At 47.6% G+C, this 22,799-nt stretch overlaps 7 protein-coding genes across 7 annotated transcripts; 4 read left to right on the top strand and 3 right to left on the bottom strand.

Moving 5' to 3' along the window:
• Positions 1–4,724: 4,724 nt before the first annotated feature.
• LY89DRAFT_731108 (uncharacterized protein) lies at positions 4,725–6,998 on the bottom strand (the record flags this gene model as incomplete). The annotated part of the gene is made up of 1 exon (XM_018219543.1): positions 4,725–6,998. The coding sequence occupies one exon, from the start codon at positions 6,996–6,998 to the stop codon at positions 4,725–4,727; it is 2,274 nt and encodes a 757-aa protein (XP_018074213.1).
• A 1,853-nt stretch (positions 6,999–8,851) lies between these two features.
• Positions 8,852–11,304, bottom strand: LY89DRAFT_611764 (uncharacterized protein). The gene is made up of 2 exons (XM_018210597.1): positions 9,846–11,304; positions 8,852–9,794 (listed from the first exon to the last, which is right to left on the bottom strand). Exons 1-2 carry the CDS (start codon positions 11,128–11,130, stop codon positions 9,085–9,087), a joined length of 1,995 nt encoding a protein of 664 aa, XP_018074212.1. The 5' UTR covers positions 11,131–11,304; the 3' UTR covers positions 8,852–9,084.
• A 910-nt stretch (positions 11,305–12,214) lies between these two features.
• On the bottom strand, positions 12,215–12,824 carry LY89DRAFT_580751 (uncharacterized protein; the record flags this gene model as incomplete). The annotated part of the gene is made up of 3 exons (XM_018209077.1): positions 12,215–12,329; positions 12,382–12,503; positions 12,555–12,824. 3 exons carry the CDS (start codon positions 12,822–12,824, stop codon positions 12,215–12,217), a joined length of 507 nt encoding a protein of 168 aa, XP_018074211.1.
• Positions 12,825–13,982: 1,158 nt separating this feature from the next.
• LY89DRAFT_666703 (uncharacterized protein) lies at positions 13,983–16,650 on the top strand (the record flags this gene model as incomplete). Its single annotated transcript, XM_018212930.1, has 4 exons — positions 13,983–13,986; positions 14,080–14,732; positions 14,796–15,082; positions 15,135–16,650. The coding sequence occupies 4 exons, from the start codon at positions 13,983–13,985 to the stop codon at positions 16,648–16,650; spliced, it is 2,460 nt and encodes an 819-aa protein (XP_018074210.1).
• An 839-nt stretch (positions 16,651–17,489) lies between these two features.
• Positions 17,490–19,704, top strand: LY89DRAFT_641170 (aspartate kinase-like protein). The gene is made up of 4 exons (XM_018211702.1): positions 17,490–17,807; positions 17,928–18,008; positions 18,062–19,314; positions 19,397–19,704. The coding sequence occupies exons 1-4, from the start codon at positions 17,629–17,631 to the stop codon at positions 19,492–19,494; spliced, it is 1,611 nt and encodes a 536-aa protein (XP_018074209.1). The 5' UTR covers positions 17,490–17,628; the 3' UTR covers positions 19,495–19,704.
• A 214-nt stretch (positions 19,705–19,918) lies between these two features.
• On the top strand, positions 19,919–21,181 carry LY89DRAFT_716349 (uncharacterized protein). The gene is made up of 3 exons (XM_018218262.1): positions 19,919–20,589; positions 20,647–20,836; positions 20,887–21,181. The coding sequence occupies exons 1-3, from the start codon at positions 20,125–20,127 to the stop codon at positions 21,066–21,068; spliced, it is 837 nt and encodes a 278-aa protein (XP_018074208.1). The 5' UTR covers positions 19,919–20,124; the 3' UTR covers positions 21,069–21,181.
• A 345-nt stretch (positions 21,182–21,526) lies between these two features.
• On the top strand, positions 21,527–22,780 carry LY89DRAFT_682689 (uncharacterized protein). The gene is made up of 2 exons (XM_018214547.1): positions 21,527–21,763; positions 21,818–22,780. The coding sequence occupies exons 1-2, from the start codon at positions 21,635–21,637 to the stop codon at positions 22,679–22,681; spliced, it is 993 nt and encodes a 330-aa protein (XP_018074207.1). The 5' UTR covers positions 21,527–21,634; the 3' UTR covers positions 22,682–22,780.
• Positions 22,781–22,799: the final 19 nt, after the last annotated feature.

Genomic DNA, 22,799 nt, shown 5'->3' with positions numbered 1-22,799 from the left:
AAATATATCGAAATGAGGATCTCTCTATAGATGTGTAGATCTATAAGATATGTGGAAGGCTAGAAGTGAGAAAGTGGACCGGTCCGAATTTGTGCGATGAAGAGACTTGACCAACAAAATCTGACAGGGGGGCCACTACATAAGCCTCGCATGACATATGGAAGGCATGTGAGCGCGTCAAGCCACTCGGCATCTGTGAGCCTAAAGCAGCCAAGTAGATAGGGAACACAAGCTATCAACGCCTCTTTCCCACATGGATTCTCAGCAATTCGTCTCATCCCGCCGCCGTCAAATTTTCCTCTTCGCAAAAAGTTTCATGAAAAGACTGATGAAAAAACTTAACAGGGAGGTGTGGGTGCACAGGAGTGGGTGTCCTGGCCAGATTGATCGACGCACTCGCAGTAGTCTTGTCTTCCCATCCCACGAACAATACTGGGGGAGGGCTTGAACGATGAGGGCTTTTGTGCTGCCACTTGCATCGCCTCTCGGTTGCACTGCCGAAGGTAGAAGTTGCTTACAGTTGTCAACATTAGCGATGCCTTTTGGTGACACGCGACTGTACGCCTCTCAGTCTGAAGACCCCGATGTCCATTGCTGGAGAGGATGGCGATAGGTTCGGCTCCTACTTTCTGACTGCGCACCACGAGAAGTGGTCGCCCTTTGCATTGGTCTCCAGAGCATATATCTTGCAGGCATACAATGTTGTCCTCGGGTGACAAACAAGCATCGAGGAGGATTCTGATACTGCAGCTTCCAACGAGATGTGATGATGGGGTGAGGTTGGATTTTCTTCGTCACTCTGCTTCGTTAGAAGGTGGCGTGGCCGGAAAAGGATTACAACAGTAGTCTACGTTGGGGGGCCTGGTTCTATAAATTTCAGGGGTCTCAAAATGGAAGCTCCAAAGCCAAGAGAATGGGAGCGGCAACGACGGAAACTATTCCATTTCCTTTCCATCTTGCTTCCATTTCTTGGCTTCCAGCATGCGATAAGAACAAACTTCTATATTCCTATGGAAACTACCAATGTCTATCACATTCGAAGCATCCTCCTCTTCTTGATGTCAGCATTCCATCCGTGTCTGTGTCAGTTTACTAGGATGAAGCAACGGGCATAGAAAACGACAGGGACTCTTATTACATGTCTTCACAGCATATGCGTCTTCGAGACCAAGGATGTTTATCTGCTGCGGCTTAATACTGCAATGCGGTGTCCAGGCACAAATTTCCGCCAACGGGCTCGTCGTTGATCCGTATTGCCGCCATTGCTGGACAGAACAGATCAAGCAACGGAATAATGTGTATCTATCCTCTCTCCCACCCATGTTTTTTGAAGAAGATGGGTGGGTTTTAATGAAACGGACTCCGTTCGCTGCTCAGCTCTTCGTAGCTTTCCTTCCACTAGCGGACGGATACGAAATTTGGACGCCCTCGGCCGGTGCCGCACACCGCATACGTGCGGCGTTGAGCGTGGGCCATAGTGAGTTCGAAATATGCGATACATGCAAAATGCAGCATTTTTGAATACTGCTCTCATGTTAGGAGAGTTTTTTCTTACCAACTTCCAATAATATTTGTCCTAGGACTCGATAACCTACCTCACCCCGGATTCTGTCGTCCAACCAACACATCAGGCCCGATAGGTTCCCCTCATGTTCGTGCAGTCTTTTCCCCTCCACATACGGCCTCATAACAATTTGTATCACGTTTGCAATGCAGCGGGTGTTACCAAACCTGCGGGAAGGTGCATAGATTTCCGACGTACAATTGCTTGCATATGCTTCAGGAATCCAAAAGCAAGAGACCAGATCGCCGTAAAGGCACTGTCCTCTCGGTAATTAGCATGCGATCCTGTCTGCATTGCGCTGCATCTGCGTTGGCGAAACCGTTCTTCGGATGGAAAAGTAGTGTTTACGGCTTCCTGCTGCCCGGTGGAGGGGTCAAGACGAACGAGAGAAGCACCTGTTGAATGGATGCTACCACAAACGTAGGTGTATTGACAAGTTTGAGCTTGGCTTGCCAAGTCTGTCTTCTACATATGTGGACTTTTGTGGCACAGTGTTGTCTTACATTCGCCCCTTTGTGTTCAGCTGTTCTCAAGTTCCTCGAGTCTAGCTGACATTGTATATCTCCAATAATCTACGCCTACTCGCCGAGGAATACTGAGCTTCAAACAAACACCCGCCGTTCAGAGATAGTACGACTCATGAAGGTTTTGGTCCAGATCATCTTCAGCTGAGCAAGCTTTCCATAATCAGAGCACCAGCAGAAGTCTAGGCTTTCAAACGAATTCGATACACATCCTGCACCTTGCCGATCGGGACGAAAACGGCAAGCTGTTCAAGAACTTGCAATAATCATGTACGCGTCATGTTCTGGCATGTTCCGTCCTATCGACAGAGATTGGTTCTCGGCGCCGAGTTGTGTTCTTATGAAATCGGTCGGGAAGCTACACACGTCAGTTCTCAAGTTCATGAGATCATGAACTAGAATACTACAGTTCCAAAGTCCGCTCTGACGGCTCTTGGATATACTTTAGGAACCCGCTGCCGTTCCCATGACGGCAGTGAAGTCCCAAAGGAGAATGCGGTCCTTGGCTTCCGAGACAAAGCTACAAACGTTGAGCACAGAACGTGGATTCCATCTGCGATTATATCGGCTTAGAAATGACAAGGTCTAGCCCCAAGAGCCAGTGGTACAATTGCATCACCTCAAATTTTGAGGTCGCCGAAGGTTGTATCATATCTTCCCCTCTTCCCCTCATTTCTGTCGTTCTTGTACCATGTCGCTATGCTTCCTTCCGGTTCTGCTTTCTGTTGGTTACTAATTCCATCAATGGGTGAGTATGGACTGAAAGTCCAGACCAGAGTGCAATTCAAGCGATCGCTCTTCACTGTCCCCCTTTTTCTCGCTTGTATTACACTAAGGAAGCGAGGTACCTGTTCAAGAGCAGTTTTCGACAGGTCTTCGTCAGCAAGCGGTTTCTATAGATGTTTTATCATGTTCTGGGCTTTCACACCGCTTGCTAGTGCATATCAAGACGAGAATCCAAGTAATGGAGGGAGTGTTTATTGCAATCACGTGATAAGTTGTCTCCATTCGATATCCTGTAGCTGCTAGGACTGATGGTTGCATGTTGATTCAAGGAGGGTAATAAGAGGGCTTGGAGATGAACAGGCTTCTTATAAGCTTCAGAGACATCTACCATTACTCGGCCAAATCGAAGAACATTTCAAGGCTCGACCAAAATGCATGCAAAACCTGTGAACCTTGTGATTAAGCAAAGAGATAGACAATGCTATGTAACCTATATACCTCCAGCAACAAATAACATATCCATACATCACTATGATCATCCTTCATAATTATCCTTACACTCCCCGCCCCTCTTCGGCTCAAACAGTGCAAACTCCCACTCCCTCATTCGTCTCAATAACCCTACTCGCACTCTTCACCACCATCTTCTTAATCACTGTCCCTGTCCTCGTACTCCATTTCTCGCTATCCAAGCTAGTCTCTAACACCCAATTACCCTAGACTAGCAAAGTCGTCGTCGCTTTCATCACGCTCATTCCCAGATCTTAGACCGTCAGCAATCTACTTGGTGATTTTAGACATTATCTTTGTACTAGGTAAAGATGTGGTACCCTCGAAACGGACAAAGGAAATATCTTAACAGCAGTAAAATCAAATACATTTGGTGCTCAGAAAGACACCAGCAACAGCTTCAGTATCCATCATCTGCTTCGAAACCCTGCTCTCGAGGATCCATCCCACTAATTTAACATTCCTCGCAAAAAACACCACGCTACCCAACCCGCTAGCTTAACGCACGAATCAAGGTACAGTACAGTAGACGTTACCTTCTCCAACTCGAGCATAGCCCAGATCCAGCGACCATGGGAGGGTTAAGAGATAGAATCACGGTGCGTTGATCCTGCCGAGAGAGCTATACATTGTCGGTTGCCATCTGTGATTCGAATAAGTGAGCTCATAGACTCTTGACTCTGCTCCTCACATAGAGAAGGAAGCCGGGAAGCAGAGCAGCGGTAGTTTCCAGACCCGGTATGCTGATGCCCAGTGAACGTAGTTAAGATTTGGGCTAGAAAAGATGGTTGTGAGCTGGAAGATGTGATTTTGGGATTTGAATGTTGGATTGTATCTGGTCTTTCAGAGTAGACACTTAACTTAGATGACTAGGCGAGCAAAGAGTTAGGAGATTCAAGGTAGCAAACAGGTAGCCGGTCTTCACTACAATTCTACAGTCAAGCAAGCACAAGGCACGGGAGTATTAACTTCAAACATTTATTTCCAATCTCAATATCAAACGCTACGCTGTGCTCCCCAGAAATCAGACCCTAAACCCAGAAACCCTGACCCTAGCATCAACATAAAAGACTCCCATAAGGCAAAGAAAAATAACAAATCCAACATAAACGTGAACATGAGATGCCCATATGTACCCCAAGCAGGCAATACAAATCAATTCGACATCATTATCATCAACAGTAACAGTAAGCCGTGAGGCCATTCCTCCTCTATTTACCTCGCGCATCTTTCCTTGATGGCTTGGCATGTTCCAAAGCCTTGCGCCTTTTCCCCATTCGTAACGTCGTTATTTCGTAAACAATATTCCTTCTCATTCTTCCGCCGATTGGCTCTTCAACGCAATGAAATTCGTAAATCTGACATGGTACACCCAACGTTCTGAAGAGGTTCGGACGTATCTAGAAGCGAGAGGTAAAGCTTCGATTGTGCATCGGAGGTCTTTGAGCTGGCCTAGGTGTGCTCTTCTTGCTTTGACTGCCAGTATTGCCGGACCCGATTCTCTGGAAGCCTTGCATGATATCCCACCCCTCACCAACATTTTCAGCCAAAACATCCGGATTGAAGAAATCTTCTGTGTAATCAAATACATCAAAAGCGAAGAGAGCACCACCACTAAACTTGGTCGGCGAGTCGAGACCTAGGAGTTTACTTGGCGACTCCAGCCCGAAGCCTTTGAGAGGCGATGTAGTCTTCGGTGTATTGATCTTGGGTGTGAGCTTCAACAGTGGTGTGGATGTGACACTCTTGTTGAAGGTGCTGTTAGAGATATCTCCAAGAATGCTTGTCGAATTGGACTTGCTCAAGCGAGGTCTCTTTGCTGATCTCTTTTCAGGCGACCCATTTCCAGGAACAGAGAGTAAGCCAGCCGTAGAATCGGCAAAGATATCAAAGTCATGGCCAAAATCATGGAACATGTAGCTATTTTCGTCTAGCTGGAAAGCAGGACTCCAAGGGGCAACATTCTCTGTCTCAAGGCATGTCATACCGCGTAGGGGTGAGCCAACCATCTCTCGCATCTTGTCACGGTGAAGGCGGAGATTGGTATTGGGAGATGCAGATGGAGGTGGTCGAACGGGGGGCTTCAGTTTGACGATTGGCGTCAATGGTGGCAGCATCTGTGACGACTCTACCTTGAGACCTATGCGTAAAGGAGAAGAGGACGGAGGAGCAAAAATGGCTCGGCTTTTAGTAGGACTATCGTAAGAAGAGCCACGGAGGCGAGCAATCTCTTCTTCGGCACGGCCACGCTTAATCCTAGGTCCATCCGAGGTGAGTAGTCGGTGGGGTCGCATAGCTGAAGAATCTAATGAAGAGAAGTAACCGCTATCATCCATTGCAGAATATTTGCGTTTGCGTGAGCGAGAGGTCGAAGATGTTGGGAAGCGTGGTACTGGGGGAGGAGTATCATGTCTCTTAGGCCCATGTCGAGACACAGGCGGTGACGAGTTCATCAGGGCAGTTGGCGGGGATGATCGGATAAGAGGCGAGGAAGGCATTGGGATTTCTTCTTCAGGCTCTGGATCTGAGTTGAAAGCATCTGAAGCTGGTATTGTGGCATCGGATGAGATCTCAGGAATTGCTGGCAATTGTTGCTCTGGGACAGCATATGTTGGTTGTGAAGAAGGTGGTGGTGGGGGAAGCTCTGGAGGCGCAGGAACCAAAGGCTTAAAATGTGATGGCTCCGGATGGTTGAGAGGCATGATGTGGGAAAGAACGGGTACATTTTCATTCGAATTGGCAGGCTTCCGTGTCGTCTTATCCTTGATAAATTGATGTTCCATTCCAGAGACAATAGCCCAATAATTTCCCTTTCCCGGATCGTCCTTTGGTCTCTCTTGCTTGATAAAGGCCTTGTTTAGAGAGAGGTTATGTCGAATACTGTTTTGCCATCCAGCATCTGTGGCCGAATAGAAAGAGTAGGTATCTGAGATCCATTTGTAGATTTGGGCAAGAGTAAGTCGTCGATTTGGTGCTCTCAATATAGACATGCCAATTAATTGAGCATAGCTGTGTGGTGGTTTGGAACCGTCATCGTGAAGAGGTGGAAATGAATCTGGTGCTGGAAGCTCCTTTGGTAAATTCTCTTCTGCTTCAGCTGCTTCTTCATTCTTTGTCTTCTTGAAAGGTCTCGATTCATGTATGGGAGCCGCGTCCATCAATCGTTTCGTGGGCGGCTTCTGAGGATAGAGGCCTTCTAATGAAAAGTTCGACCGCGGTAGTCCCTCGTTATACTGTGGCATGGGTGTTTGGTAATATGTTGACTGTGGGTAATTCTCCTTATCGGTAGATGAACTGTTCGTGAAATCTGTGAAAAGAGCCTTCTGTGGCTTGAACTTTGACATCAACGGTTGCTTCTTTTCCATAGAATCCGTATTGTGTGATTGTCCTTCAGGCGGTGGCATCGAGATAGCATTAAGTTTAGTCCCAAAGGGTGCTCTTGACGGAGAGCTCGATGTTTGGTGGGCTGATTTGAATGGAGATTGCTTGATAGGGCCCGACTGAGGGGGATTGAACACGATATTCTTCCTCGACGCAGCATTCTTTATCGGTCGAAGAGGTGATAACTTCTTGGGCTTCGGATTCTGTGCTGATGGCATAGGGGCTCGGTCAAAGGATGATACTGGATCCTGATAAATCTGCAGCGGCTGCTGCGAATAACGCGTCGACGACATCGTGGGCGGTCCACGACGCGAAGAGATCTCGAAGTTCGGACGAAAGCGTCACCGATTTACGCGTAGAAATACTGTTCGATATATCGAGTTCGTAAAGAGGCTGCAGCATCTGAGGTTAGCCTTATGAAGCACATCAATCTCTGGAAAGACTTTGATGAAGATCGTGTACAGTACTTGGAGGGATGCGTACAGTACCAAGTGGATGCTCAGATGCGCTGGCTGGGGGTGGGCGATCGGATTGTGGAGCGAGATTGCGGTGGATTCCGTTTATGGGCAGAGAAGGAAGCAAGGGCGAATGGTGTCAAAAAGTCTCGATTGTCTTAGAAAAATGTGTAAGAACACAGGAGAAGAGCAAACGGAACCGCTGCTGGTCGAGAATTGAAGTCGGGACTGGATGGACGTTGGGAAGTTTGCCAGAGTGTGGGAGGATGGCAGCTGAAGGAGCAAGCAAAGCGGAGTGGAGTGAGGTGAGGTGAGATACGGCACGGCTACCACGGTTCCAAGCAGAGCAGAGCAGGGAAGCAAGCAGAGTAGGTAAGTAATGGTCGGAGCGTGCAGTAGACAGATGCAGAGCGGTAGAGAAAACTGTAGTGCTGCACGTTTGTATGTAACAGCCGGGAAAGAGGATAAGTTGGGTTGCAGGAGGAGGATGAAGAGGATGCCGGTTGGTTCTTGGATCTTGGCGGCCAGCAAAAAGAGGAGCAACGACGTAACTCTCGTACAAGTTCTCGACCGGCTCTCGACTCTGGGCAAGATGGGGGGCCTGTTCACCAGGTCTAGCGACGAGATACCGGACCTGCCAGGCTGTATCAAGTAAAGGCGCCCCGTCTAGTTTCGACGAATGACTGAAACCTGATCAAGCATTGGCTGCTGGCAAAAGTATCTCAAGTATCTGCCAGAAGAGGCTGCTGGCCGGACGTTTTGAAGCTTCTCGTATCGATGAGGGGAAAGTTTGAGAGTTTCTGGTTTGGGGGGACGAGGTGTGTGTTGAGACGCTCAGCCCTCGAACGAGACCTGCAGCAAGAGGATCGAGAGAAAGTAACCTTCCAATCTACAGTATCTGAATCTCTGATGCCTGGGATTTGCGCTGGATGGGCAGGATGATTGGGTCCGCGGGCTTCCGTGTGAAGGTCGTGATCGCGGTCGTGGAAAACTTGGCTGGCGCTAACTGAGCAAAAAGCGCGACACGCGTTTTTTGTGGTAAACAAAGTTGACGCGTCTTCATCCAATCATATACGAGTAAGAAAACACTGCATGAATGAAGCTTCAAAAAATCCTGAATGGCCCACGACAACATCGACTTTCACACCAAGCATGTTCCCTCCTATTCCTCTGGTTCTATGACTCTATGGAAGCTAAAGAATAGAAAAGAAAAAAAACAGTCACCATCCATCCCCATCTCACCTTCCAAAAAAGCATCTGCTGTCTTCCATCTCCCCACTCTGCAATTTCTCCAAATTCATGCGGAAAGCAATCTTCGCCCACAATCATCGTTGCCCGAGTCCTAATATAAAATTAGATTTTGTACAGCGCATCATGAGTGTACTGTGTGTGCACCGGCAGATGTGCGGTGCGCCGTGACTGTGACCTTTCACATGCCTGGTAGTCCACCAAACCTTGCCAGTGGGATACAGACGCTAGGTTCTTCTTGGTAAGAGAAATGATTTTCGGATGACGACACGAGACAGTGTCGGACTCGCCGGGTGCTGTTGATTTAGGGCTGGCTGCGACTCTGGGTTGGGTTTAGTCTGACGGTTGAGAGAGAGCGAGCTCAGGCCATCCACGTGCAATTTGATACTGTACTTCAAGTCAACTAGAACAAGAGCCTCTTATGAGGCAAGGCTATGAGTTGTGGTATGTTTCTGCAGTAATATGATTCACTATGTAGCCTGGCATAAAAGATACAACCCTTCGTATCTGCAGTCCCTTTCTATCTCCAAAGTCCGAAGAGGTCAAAATCCCACGCCTCCTTTCTCCTGCATCCTAGACATCCACCAACGAACCGTCATCAATAAACAAACGCCTGCCCACTCACACGCCGCCCAATGCATAACCGCTATCTCATAAATTCATCCTCCGTCCTCCCTCATATCAACAGCGAGCCTAACGCCAGAAAGCTCGCAATCGCCAGTATATGCGACGGCAGTGCCTGACTGCCGGTCGATAAATAGTACACAACTCCCGGAAAGTTACAGGTGAGGTTTGTGATCCGACCATTGATGTCCGCTCCTCCGATCGGCTTGAGTCCGTAACTCTCATTGAAGCCGATGTTACCAGGCTGAGGACATTCGAAGCCCAATGCTGCCGGGCAGCTCTGCACAAGATTGTAGCACAGGTCCTCACAAGGTAGGACCTCCTTGTACGGTCCCGGAACGACATTCTGGTCAATAGATGCGTTGCGAGAGCCGTTAAGAGCAGCTGAGTTGTTCACGTATGCTAACGTGGCGGGGTCGAGAAATGTGCCGTTGGGAAAAGGTTGTCCTTGCGCTCGAGGTTGTAGCCAGGAAAGTGTAGAAGAAAAGTCGGTGCAACGAGGAATACCGACTGAACAGAGCCACTGCTTATAAGCAGCATCACAGTCCGAGCAGTTTCGAGCTAGGGAGTATTGAGCAGATGCGGTGGTATCACATGGTGTCTGAGCGCGCGCTTTCTCAAAGAACCCATAGTTGTACAGTGTAGCGTTGTCGTAATAAGCTGCTAGACTGCTCATGTTTGGGAAGTTGTTGGGGTTTGCCGGAACAGAATAGGCAACTTGATCGCAGAATGAAAGGCCATATATCACTGCGCAGTTATCACCTGAGTTGTGTTAGTCTGGCTAGAAGAGAAATGCGCCGATCAGAATCTTACTTTGCAATGTAGAAAAACTAGTCATATGAAAGACTTGGCCTCCACCTCCAACCACTCCGTCCCCTGAAGCAGTTGAATTGCCATTCATTGCCAAAGCAACATTGTAACTCTTGCCAGCACTCAGGCCCGTGACGTAGAATTGCTGTTTGGGTAATGTGCCGCTTCCAATGTCGGTCATGCCGGTAACAATCTGAGTTGAAGTTTGTCCTGCTCTACTCGCAACAATCTGAGCATTGGTCTGCAGACCACAGTAGGAATTCTGAAGTCCCATAATAGAGGTAGAGTCCGTATCACTGGCAAATATCTGAAACGGTGGTATAATATCCATCCACTCCTCGTAAAGCGTAGTATTCGAGGAATTGGAAATCAAGGGATCAGTGAAAAGAAGAGCGGCATTGGAATCACTGTCAACTGTGAAAAGGTTGGGATCGGAGCTGTTCCAGTAATAGTGGTATGGTGCATCGATCGAGGCAGCTATCTGAGCGTTATAAGTTCCGCTCAAGGTTGAATCGTTCTTTGCATAGATCCCCATGAAAACATCGCCAGTGGCGTTCATTTCATAAAGTGCATATCCATTAACCAGCTCCATCATGGTCTGTGAACCTGAATCCTGTGATGGCCCAGGGTTGGTGTTGTTCTGTGACTGCGAAACGTATAGCTGGAGTTGAGGAGGTAGCTCTGTTGTAGTATTTGAGGAAGGTTGAGTACATGTGGTAACGGTGATGTATAATGTTCTCTGACTTGCGGTCGTCGACTGTCGGGGTCTAAGTCTCAATTCTGGGTCTTGCTCGTCCTCGTCCTCCTCATCCTCATCCTCATCCTCCTCGCTAGTATCCAAATCGTCGCCATAAGGAATGAAACTTCTGCCCTGAAGCTGTATTGGAGACGGCAGACCAGATGTTGCTGGTGATTTGTTCGCCCAAAGAGAAGCATTGGTAAACATGTAGGACATCACTTGTCCTTGTGGGATATTCGTCGTAACAGCAACATTGTTGATCAGAGCTGTCGGATCTGTGGTCGCTCTCCCAATGATCCCTCTATCAAAACCGATGAACTCTGCCTCGTAGCTCACCCCTCTAAGGTCAAGTTCTTCGTGATCGAGATCTAGATATGGTCTTTCTAGTAATCTTTCGTGGTTGTGATCCTCCGGTCGTATCGAGTCCACCCCCGCGGCATATGCGAAATGCGGCCATGAAATTGCAAAGTATAGTATCACTAACATCGCAGATGCTATAAGTGAGGCCGCAAGCCTCGACTGAAGCGGACTGAGCTTCGGGAGGGGCATTGCGGTAGTGAGAGCGAGTGGCGCATTGGAGATTTGAATCGGTCGTCGCACAAGGTATCGAGGAGGGCGCTGTACTGACGTGATATGATTAAGGGCCGTATACCATCATCTTGGATGCTGCTAGACCCCTTCAGCGGTCTTTCTCATCGATTCGTCGTCGTTCGTAGCTTGTGAGGTTCGATTTAGAATCTCAAACTCAGTCGATTCCAGTTACTATTTTTAGGCCGAGCGCACGCTAGTCCCAATCAAGTTCTTAATGGTATCAGAATTTCTCAAGCCTCAACTTGACCATGTAAAGCAAGATAAGGTTTTCTTTGAAATGTCAAGCATGGTACTGTAATTTCGTAAACTTCTTCCAAGTTGCTAAGATGTCCGACTTGATTTACGAGTTTTAGCACCCTTGTCTTTCTGATAAAGTTAGAGTAAGGTAACCCACTGGTGGATGATATACCAGAGAAATCGAAATCTTCCCAGGAAGAGGCTCCGAAGGAACCATCCGCTTCTCATTCTTTAGCTTGACATGTCACATCAATCTATATAAATTCGCAAGCATGTCCAGGCTTGCAGAAACTTTGCCGTCTAGTTTTAGCTCCACAGAAGAGTCAGCTACATCACACTCCTTCGAATTCAGTATTCTACTTCATTGTCTGTCCAAGGAAAGGTCATTGTGCATCTTGGATCATCACTATCATTGCGAGTACGCTTACAACTAAGACAAGCTTCACCCGTACCAGAAATGCGGATAAGGGCAGACAAAGTCTGAATTCATGGCCATTCATACACGTAATTTATATAACAATCCATAATGAAACGTCTCCCGGCCCTATGAGATTCGTTCCGAAAGCCGTGATTTCCATTATCGCCTTCGTTGAATGTCCGAAACACCGCCCGCCAAATTTCATGATCGCATACCGCATCTCATTAGTGAGACATCCTCCCACTCTCCCTCCCCTACCCCTCAACCTGCCCACATCCTTCCTTCATATTTGTTCATAGTAGCTGGAACTTCCATTCGTCGACGTCGATAGTAAAATCGAGTTATATAGGCTTTGCGACGGGTGGTGATATTGAATCATCTAGCTGCTTACAAGGTCTTCTCGTCAACCTTGGAGCGGAGGTTGGCTGCGCTCGCACCTGGTCCAGAGAAGTAGCGAGCGAAAACTGGCTGGATGAACGAGCGGAAGACAATTTGGGCGCCACTGACACGAAGTTAATTTCGCAATAGCAAAGTTTCTACTCTTGCAGACTCACCCGGTTTGAGGAAGAGCAAGCCAAAGAACGAGGATGAACTTGAATGTGAAGTAAAATGGGAACCAGTAGACGGCGTTGACGGCGCTTTCAAAGACGGTGAAGAATGCAAAGACAACCCAGTACTGTAATACAATCAGCATACTAATTCCCGAGTAATCTGTGACTCAACTTACTGTAAGCCACTGAGTATCGTCGCTCTTCCCAACGCTGAAGAGCGCTTCGAGGGAATAGTAACCAGGAATCACAAATCCAGCAAGGTTAGTCAAGAGTTGACCACCGATGTTGAAGAAGATGAAGAAGAAGTAGAATGCGATAAGGCCGAGAAATCCGTAGACTTTGGGGAAGCCAGTCTGCCTCTCGAGGTTGTTCAAAGTCTCATATTTGGACAATTCTTTATCAATGGCGGAGATATGATTCTGGGCTTGAACTTGAATGGACGACATGGTGCAGATTTATTGCGATAACTCAGAGCTGTAGCAGACGAAGTTGTGCAGAATGATGAATATGCAGACAGATTATTTGCGTGCGTTGTTAGACAAATGATGGTTTTGTGCGATGGAGAAGGTGCGACGAGAGGTCCGTAGGATGACGACGTGGAGTTGGCAGCCACTAGTGCCGGTTTTTGTTACCTCAGGTTGATCAGCAAAGTGGCTTGATCGAGGGGATCTGGCGAGTCACATGTAAATCACTTTAAATTAATTGTTCGAGACGAGCTTGGGACACTCGAGGGAGTTAATGACTTGGTTCATCTTGGACATTGAGAGTTATAGATTCATGTATTTAGTAGTTTTTACTCTGATTTCAAGAATTTCAAGTTGTGCGCTCCATCGGCGCAAAGTCAATTGTCCAATCTCGAATAGGACTTCACTAGATTGGCCAGTGGAGTGACGACTCACAACGTGCCCCGCAGCACGCAGAAGCCAGAAGACATGTATGAGATTGAATTGTACATTTCCTTTCGTCTCTAAGCCCAGGTGTTTGTCCTACAAAATAAAGAGTTTTCATCTGAACCTCATATGAATTTCATGTTATTTGTTCAGTCAAGTGTTGCTCCTCCTTTTATGGGCTGCCAATAGCAGGGCATATTATCACAACAAAGCCATTGTCCATATGCCCGTTGCCATCGAGGCCAGCACATTCAACGATGGATTTCGAAATTTCATGGGAGACAACGAAGTAGTACAAATCAATAAAGAATCGGTCAATCAATCAACAATATCATTTAGTATTGCAGTGGAAGAAATGTTTGCAGTTTGAAATGTTCGTGGTACAGTACTGTCAGCTGCCTGAGAGCCTAAGAATGTCCCGACCTCCGAGCTAGATCAAGCGAGGGTCGCCGTTGCCATCAACAAGATTGTTTACCAACGAAACTCTGTCATTGACCCTTCACAACACAACGACTCAGCACCACGACGCTGCAGATGAGCTTTGCTACACGCTCATAGATCATTATCTAGTGATATGATCGAATTCTCGACGCGAAAATACCAGGCGCACATCCGGACGCCACCCAACAATTCCTCGGTCGCATATCAACAAAATCCCAGCCACAGAATTTGGGCCCAGCCCACACAGACGATACTTAATCCTCACCGGACGCAATGGGTATGTTACTATCCGACGAGTCTGAGTTGCGCGATCAATTTTGTCAGCTCGGATTGCGAAAGGATATTTGCTAATGACAATGAAACAATGCAGACCAAGCTTCGATAGACACTCGACCTCCCAAACCTCGGTCTAGGTCAAATACTGGGGCTTCAAACAAGAGCAGAAAACGCCCTCTTTCGCGCGCATCAACCACCAGTGTACATAGCGGAGCAACTCAGGCCCCCTTGGAGCAGCAACTCGTAGATCCAGCTGCAGAGTTCCACTGGTACGATCAAAACGCTCATGCACACCAACGAAGATTCGAGTCCTTGAATCACCAAATGACTCCCGAGGAAACCATCATCCATTCCGCATCCCAGCTCCAGAATCCTCGAGATTATGACATAGATCCTGCGCTTGGTGGAGTTCCACATCATCCTATGTCTTACGGTCCCGAAAGCCAATATAAGATGGAAAATGGACGGCAATCAATGCCGACAGAAGTGTATGGTGCGAATTATGGCGAAGTGGATAGCCAGGTCATGGAACGCAGTGACGAGCAAGATGATGTCGATTCGGTTGCAGGAGCCAGTGCGCCTACGAAGAAAGCATCAAAGTCGAGTGCCGCAAATGAATTGGAGATGAGACAGCTTTTCCAAGCAAACAAGCATCGCAGTTTACCTGAGATAGCTACTGAGCTTCATGGGAATGAAAGGGGACCGCAATCTGAACGCCAGCGACAAGTCTTTGCTATGCTTTGGTACGTAATGAAAATGCTGCCTTTGCTCATGTCATGGTAGACTAACGGATGAGATAGGATCAATCAGGTGTGTTCGAATGGCAAAGGCTCCGTACCTCGCGGTCGAGTATACGCAAACTATGTTTCAAGATGTGCTACCGAACGAGTTACGGTCCTCAATCCTGCCTCGTTCGGTAAGCTAGTCCGTGTATTGTTTCCCGGGTTGAAAACGAGAAGACTCGGAGTCCGCGGCGAGTCTAAGTATCACTACGTGAACTTCAGCCTCAAGGACGATCAACCAGAATTGAATACTGCTCAAAAGCAGCAACCCGTCCCAAGCTTCAATCAGACAGACAGTTTTGCGACGACATTCAAGTAAGCCCATCTTCACTTCTAGGACAAATTCGTCCTTGCTGACTTATGGAAGCAATAGCATGATGTCCCAAGCCCAATACCCCGTGGACCGGGCAGCATTTCCATCTCCTGAGATCCCTCAGATGCCAGAACCCAAAGCTCAACGATTAGAGGGATTTGTCAGACCGCACAGTCTATATCATCAGCCAGAACTCCACAGCATTCCCCAGCTTGAGAGTACTACCTCGAAAATGGCCCAACGCCTTCGGTTCGCACCCCTAAGCGAGCCAGCTTCAGAATACGAGTCCCTTTCGCTGCCAAACATTGAGCCTCACGTTCCTACTGGCACAGATCGAGACTCTGCTACAGCTCTAAGTGCTCTCTACCGCTCTCATTGCACGTCCTTGGTCGATGCCTTACGATTTTGCAAAGAGAAGACCTTCTTTCACCTATTTACATCTTTCCATGGCACACTCACAATGCCAGTACAAAAACTTTTTGCTAATCCCAGTATCGCTCCATGGATCGAAGAATGTGACTTTCTAATGTACCAGAAAATGATGCGAGTCGTCGCCCCGCTCACTCTTCAGGTCGCTCCAAAACCCGTGCTGGACACTTTGAAGAATATTTCAGAGAGACTGGTCTCACACATCCAAAGCTCATTCCACGGTCACCCGAATCATGTCATCCAGGCCAAAATTGCACCAGCAACCCTTTTCGCCGGTCTATTGGACCGGGAATTGCGAGTCAACTTGACAGCACATGCTGCTGCCAATATGTTATCCAATCCGGCAAATCGTGATCAGATGTATGAGGATTGGATCACTCAAGTTCGGACCAGGAAGATTGCCGAATGTGTGCCTACACGTGGTATGGACGATGTTGTCAATCTACTCCTCACAGAGCTGCGAGACCTTTTAGACCCGGTTGGTGTGCCATGGGAGTTAGAAGGACTTACGCCCTATGGGGAGATGGCTTTGCGAACAGGTCGTCAACAACAGGCTAGCATACATACGGACTCTTCTACTGAGAATGTCTTGGATCGCTGGGTCAACTTTCTCTTGTCACTGCCAGGCAAATTCCCGTACGCTACACATGCAGAAATTGTATGGTGTGTGCAGAGCGTTGGCACTGCCGTGATGAGAGATATCACAATTGCACAAGGGAAGAGCTTCGGCGCTTGGTGGGTGACTAAGTGTTGGATTGATGAGATGATCGCTTTCATGGCCGAGCAAGGCGGATTCATGGAGTACAAAACTTCTCAGTCTGTGCGTACCGAGCATGGTCAACAGAATGCTCCAAGCAGAGCCACCAGTCATCATGAGAGCAGGTACAGCAGCGGTAGTGACGAATTCCTTCAGGAGAACGGACATCTCGATGGAAGCACGGTGGTACCACGACCAATGGACTTGACAAGCCAAGCTGCTATCAACGCTGCTGCTGGTCACGATGACAGTGGTATCAGTATGCCGACTCCTGAGGATGACTTTTCGACTATGGAGAAGTATCAATTTCGTCAAAGCAGCTCACATCCTGCCGCAATGACTAATGATACAAATCACGGATTGTCACTAGCATCACTGGTGTAAGCATCTATTTCTCGGAGGCCTTCCTTCATTGTTTAGGGTCATGGCGTGGTATTCTTGCTTGCTTGGGAATATACGACGGGTTTGACTGGACAAACCCTTTACGACGTGGACGATTAAACGACTGGGTTGTAGAAGGGTATTCTCCGGTGTACATTGGGTTAGGGTATATGTTTTTGTATTAGGCAGACCTATCTGCATTGATCTTATAGTGCTATTGGATTATTGCTTTTCAACGCATTTCTGCTTGGCGGTTCTAGGAAAGAGTAACCAGCCAATTGCCATTAACTTGGGTGTATTGGACATTCTGTATCTAGGATTAGCGAATAGCTGTGAGGCGCACGGCAAGCCGAAATATGCATTTTTATCTATCACGACTGCTGCTCTCTGTATGATCACTGGGAAGTGGGAGGAGAAATCTTTACTTCGCAACCCGATATCGCAAGCGAAGAAAATTCCGATGCTTGAAGCGCAGCGTCTGGCATCCAAACGCTCTGCCACGTCTCTGTTTAATGCTATACAAGTCATCAAATTCATCAGACCTCCACATGCAGTACGGTCAGAGTCAGAAGCTAGCGAACACTGCTTGAATGAAAATGAAACTCCCTACCTCTCTCTTATTTCACCATGAAGGAAACTTTACAAACTTACACAACCTTGACTCACATCTCCAGTCCATAAAACAGACTCATCTCAGGAACGAGTACGTTACGCGAAGTCTCGTCTCCCCTGTTCCTGAAGATCTGAACCCTGGGGTTTTCGTCCCAAAAACTCTTATCTTAGCGTTATTCCCTAGCCGATCTCGCGATTCCCGGCTGTGAGACCCGAAAAATAATTTCCAGAGTGACTCTTCAATTCCTGAACATAAATACGACCTTCTTTGCTTTCCCACATTTGCTTACTGCAATTGCAAACTCTCGCTACATACAGGATTAAATACGCTCTCTACGACCATTATTTCAAGAAGAATAGGCTTGGAGGATGAGTCCGAACGGGCAGACGAATGGCGTGGTGGTGAGGGGTGGTCGCACAGAGGGAGGGGCAGAGAAAGTACAATTGCTGAAGAGGAGGAATGATAGTGAAGGAGGATGGATTGTGCAGAAATTTGGGGGGACGAGTGTAGGCAAATTCGCAAAAAATATCGCTGAGGATATTGTGAGGTATGTTCGCTGACAATCGCGAGATGCAGGCGTAGTGGGGTAGAGGGGAAGAGAAAAAGGAAGCATGCAGAGCGGGAAGATGTGCATTGGAATTTCTGCTAATGGATCTACTGCATACAGGGCCAGTCTGAAGAACAATAAGATTGCAGTTGTTTGTTCGGCGAGGAGTACGGGGAAGAAGGTCGAGGGTACTACGAGTCGGTGAGCAAGTTACGAACACTATCCCACCAGCAATGCTAATTGCCAGTTCGCAGATTACTAGAAATCTTCGGTGTCCTCGAGGAAGTCAATGCGATCAAAGATACAGAGTCGGTGCACTACGAGAGTCTAGTCAATGAGTACGAAAGACTAGTATACGTGATTCGAGAAGATCACATCAGCGCAGCGAAATCTTCCATACAAGACAACACCATACAAGCGAACCTCATAAAAGAGATCGAGAACGAATGCAATGAGCTTATAGATTACAGAGCCGCGGCTGAGAGGTGGCACCTGGAGATCAATGGCAGGAGTAAGGACCGTATCGTCAGTTTTGGGGAGAAGCTCAGTTGTCGATTCGTGGCTGCTTTGCTAGAAGACCGAGGAGTCGAGTCTGAATTCGTCGACTTGTCGGATGTCATACATTTCAAGGCCCTGAAGGGCCTAGATATGGAGTTTTACCGATTGCTCGCTGCTGAACTGAGAGAGAAGATCTTGGCTTGCGAAAAGCGTGTGCCCGTCGTTACAGGGTATTTTGGCGCCGTGCCAGGTGGATTGATGGATGGCGAAATTGGGCGAGGCTATACCGATCTCTGCGCTGCTCTTATTGCTGTGGGCATGAAGGCAGAGGAGTTACAAGTCTGGAAGGAAGTCGATGGCATCTTCACAGCCGACCCTACGAAGGTCCCTACAGCTCGATTGTTACCGACCATTACTCCATCAGAAGCAGCAGAATTGACATTTTATGGCTCAGAGGTCATTCATCACCTTACCATGGACCAAGTCATCCACGCCACACCACCAATACAGATACGTATCAAGAACGTCAAAAACCCTGTGGGCAGCGGTACTATCGTCCTTCCAGATGCGAAATCTAATACCACACATCTCTCACATTCAAGAAGCTCAAGCAGTTTCTCGTCGTTGACGAGGAAGACACCCAAGAGACCTACAGCTGTTACTATCAAGGACAAGATTTCGGTCATAAACGTCCACTCGAATAAGCGGTCCATCTCGCATGGTTTCTTCGCAAAAGTCTTCTCTATTCTTGACAGAAAACAGTTGTCGGTTGACTTGATCTCCACCTCGGAAGTACACGTGTCTATGGCTATCCATTCTGCGAATCTTTCGGACGAAACTCTAGCAAAAGTAAAAGAGGAGCTAGAAGAGTGTGGAGAAGTCAGCATATTGAGCAAGATGGCTATCCTGAGTCTCGTGGGTGCGGAGATGAAGAATATGATTGGTATCGCAGGACGCATGTTCAGCACACTTGGTGAACACAACGTCAACATTGAGATGATATCACAAGGTATGTCTTTTACAACACTGTACTTGCTTTCAGCTCCTCCGATTCATTGAAGTAGTATCATCTGCTAACATTCATTTGCCAGGTGCCAGCGAAATCAACATTTCTTGCGTGATAGATGCATACGAGGCCACACGAGCCATGAACATACTGCACACTAATCTTTTCACATTCCTCGAATAAAACTTAAAGGAAGAGGTTACCAAAATGGTTCAAAATTTGGATGCATTTCCGGACTAGGGCGTTTAGCATTCCAGGAGAGGAGCATTTCTTGCCTACAAAAGGCAATTTCTTTTCTGCATACAGATGAAAACCAGGTGTTCATACGATCGATTCTTGCCTTCTTGTTCATACTTGATGTTTATAACTTCCTAGAACAAGATTGATGGTTCCAAAAAGACTCTCTTTTGACAAGATGTGAAACTTATTTGCTAATGAGAAACAGAACTCGCATACACGACAGTGCAAACACAAACACGAAATTTATCCTATCACGAGCCCTCCATCTGATCTCCTTGCTTCTCAGAACGAAGTCTCTTTTCGTCTGATGTTTCTCGTCCCACTGTCTCAGACAACCCCGCCATTGCGGCATCTTGCATGGCGATCTCCGAACACGAAGTTTTGTGGCAAGGTTTCTTCCCCTCGCAGCACATCCAATGTTCCTCTCTCGATTCTCAAAGCAGCTTGCCGTCACCTAAAGTGATAGAAGTCCGTAAATCTCAAGATTTTGAGTTCAGGTGGTACAGAGTGGCAGAAAGCATTGGGTTTGAGTGCCTACCAGTGTAAAATTCCAGTGGAGTATGGCGCGTTGGAATGTTACGAACGTTGAGAAGGAGTGAGAGAAATATTGAAAAAGGTCCTTTATCTCTCTGTATCCTCTCCATTCGTTTCTCATTCAAACGCTCCCAATACATCAAAGTTAAGGTCACGACTTCCAAAATGCACTTCACCTTCTTCTCTCTCCTAAGCACTTGCTTCCTCCTCCTCCTTCAACTCACAGCTACCCGCGCTTCCTCTCCAACCTCTATAAACAACAAAACCCCAACACCAACCTACCCCTTCACTCTCGCCGCCTTCTACTCCCCCTACCCACCCGGCTCCAACGCAACCGGTTCCTATGGTGTGAGCGGGATCTGCGTCCGCGCATTCGGCGGCTCCTTCTGGGTCAACTCTCAGAACCAGAAACCCGCTACTAGTTGCGGAGATTTGAGAGGGAAGGCTTGTCCAGCCGGGAACGAGACGGTGCTTTTCGTGGATGCGTTTGGGCAGGCTTGGTTGGTATGTGGCTCTACCCATTGGGGTCCTTTAAAAAGGCTGATGGGTGACGATAATTAGGATTCTGCGGAGCCGCAACAAGTGTACCTCGATACTCGAACCGGCGTCTTGAGTTATGTGACTTCGGTCTCTTCTCCTGCGAATACGATGAGTTCTGGGGCGTTGGTATTGAACTTTCTGCATCTGGGTCAGGGAACTACCGTTGCGGTTCCGATCCCTGGTGAGCCGGGCTATTATAACACTGGACCTGGTAAGTCTCTCGTCCTCTTAGAGATGTGTGCTGATGAATCGGGTCTGAAGGTTCTTTTAATTGGGGTGGAAGTGATAATAGCTATTGGTTTCTGTGTCCTAGACCGGGACCGGGATATCAGGTTATGAAGTATGTTGGAGGGAATGAGAATTGGAATTTGTGCTTGAGTGGAATTCAGTTGGTTGCTTTGGATTGGGCGGGAAGTGGACCCGCTGCTGGGGAGTATCTTTGAAATGTGAAAGGGGGAATCGTGGGATTGGATGAATGAGTAATGATGGGAGAGATGATGTGATGACTATGAGAAGCTTTTTGTGATATCCGAGGACAAATTGATTTTTGACAATGGAAATTCATACACTTCATACCTGGTTTGAAAGATCTGATTGAACGAAGGAGCCTGAGAGGATTGGAACAGGAGGATAATTAATTTCTAGTTGAATCTTGCGTTGAGTGTCAAGATGTTCTCGAAATCCCCAAATAGTTATATCATGCTAGAACATGTCGATGGCGTTTCTATAGAAAGCCGTTGTCACTGTATGATTTTGGTACACCTGTTCCTCCATTGTTCTGCACAAGCTGGGACACTTGCTCGCAACGCAAAAGGGGTCTCGGCTCGGCTGGTGGCTGACTCAGCCACATTTCGCCACATCTTTGAAAGTTCAGCCTCGCCTTCTCTCTAATTGATCTTCCCCTCGACGTTCATCCCCTCGACGCTCTTCTTCCCTTCGACGCTCTTCCCTTCGACGCTCTTCCCTTCGACGCTCTTTTCTCCAGCAACTCACATCACCAACGATCAAGATGCCGAAAGCAGAAGCAGGATCAACGAAATACCTAAACAACAAGCTCAAGTCCAAAGGACTTCAGCGTTTACGATGGTACTGTCAAGTCTGCGAGAAGCAATGCCGTGACGAGAATGGCTTCAAAATGGTTTACATTACTCAGTAACATCTTTAATATTCAATAACTAAAATTAGTATACAGCATTCTCAAAGCGAGTCCCATGTCCGACAAATGCTCCTCGTTGGCGCAAATGCGAGCAAATTCATCAATGATTTCAGCGGCCAGTTCCAGCGCGACTTCCTGCAACTTCTGCGAACATCCCATGGCGAGAAACAGGTCCATCTTAATCACTTCTACCAAGAATATATCTCGAACAAAGAGCACGTTCATATGAATTCTACAAAGTGGCCGTCGTTGACGGAGTTTGCCAAGTTCTTGGGCAGAGAGGGTATCTGTAGGGTAGAGGAGAATGACAAAGGTCTTCATGTTGCGTGGATCGACGACTCCCCCGAGGCGTTGAGAAGGCAGGATGCGATCAGGAAGAAGGAAAGGCAGGATAAGGGTGACGAAGAGAGAGAGCAGATGTTGATTCGAGAGCAAATACGAAAGGCTCAGCTGGAAGCAGAGGCAAAGGGAGAGGGAGAACCTGAAGATGAGGAGAGGGAGCTGAAGCGTGCCGAGGGGGAGAAGATCAAGTTGAGCTTCGGCGCAAAGCCTACAGCATCAAAGCCCGAAGAAAGCAAGCAGAGTACTGGTTCGCCCCCATTAGCTGCTACAGACTCGCTCGAGTCCAAAGAAGGGGGGAACAGTTCGGAGAAGGAGGGAGACCTGTCGAAAGCTCCAGCACCCGGAAAGGTATCGCTGAAGATGGGTATATCCAGCAAACCGAAGAATGTGTTCGCAGCGGCCAAAAAGAACGCTCTTGGGGGGAAGAAGTCTCTTGCAATTGAGCAACCCAAGAAGATGAGCGAAGCGGAGCGTATCATGAGGGAAGAGATAGAGAGAAATAGCAAGAGAGGCGCATCTGGATTCGGTGGTCCTTCACAGAAGAGACAAAAGTTCTAGAGTCGCAGTCATGGTCACGGTAGCATCGCATTGGCGCATGGGTTATGGGGTTGGACGAAATCGGCGTTGCTTCGATACCATTTGCATTGTTCTGTGGAGAAATAAAATAATTCTCAAA

The sequence above is a fragment of the Mollisia scopiformis genome (genome assembly GCF_001500285.1).
Source record: "Mollisia scopiformis unplaced genomic scaffold LY89scaffold_7, whole genome shotgun sequence".
NCBI lineage: Eukaryota > Fungi > Ascomycota > Leotiomycetes > Helotiales > Mollisiaceae > Mollisia > Mollisia scopiformis.
This window is presented reverse-complemented; position numbering and strand designations above follow the sequence as displayed.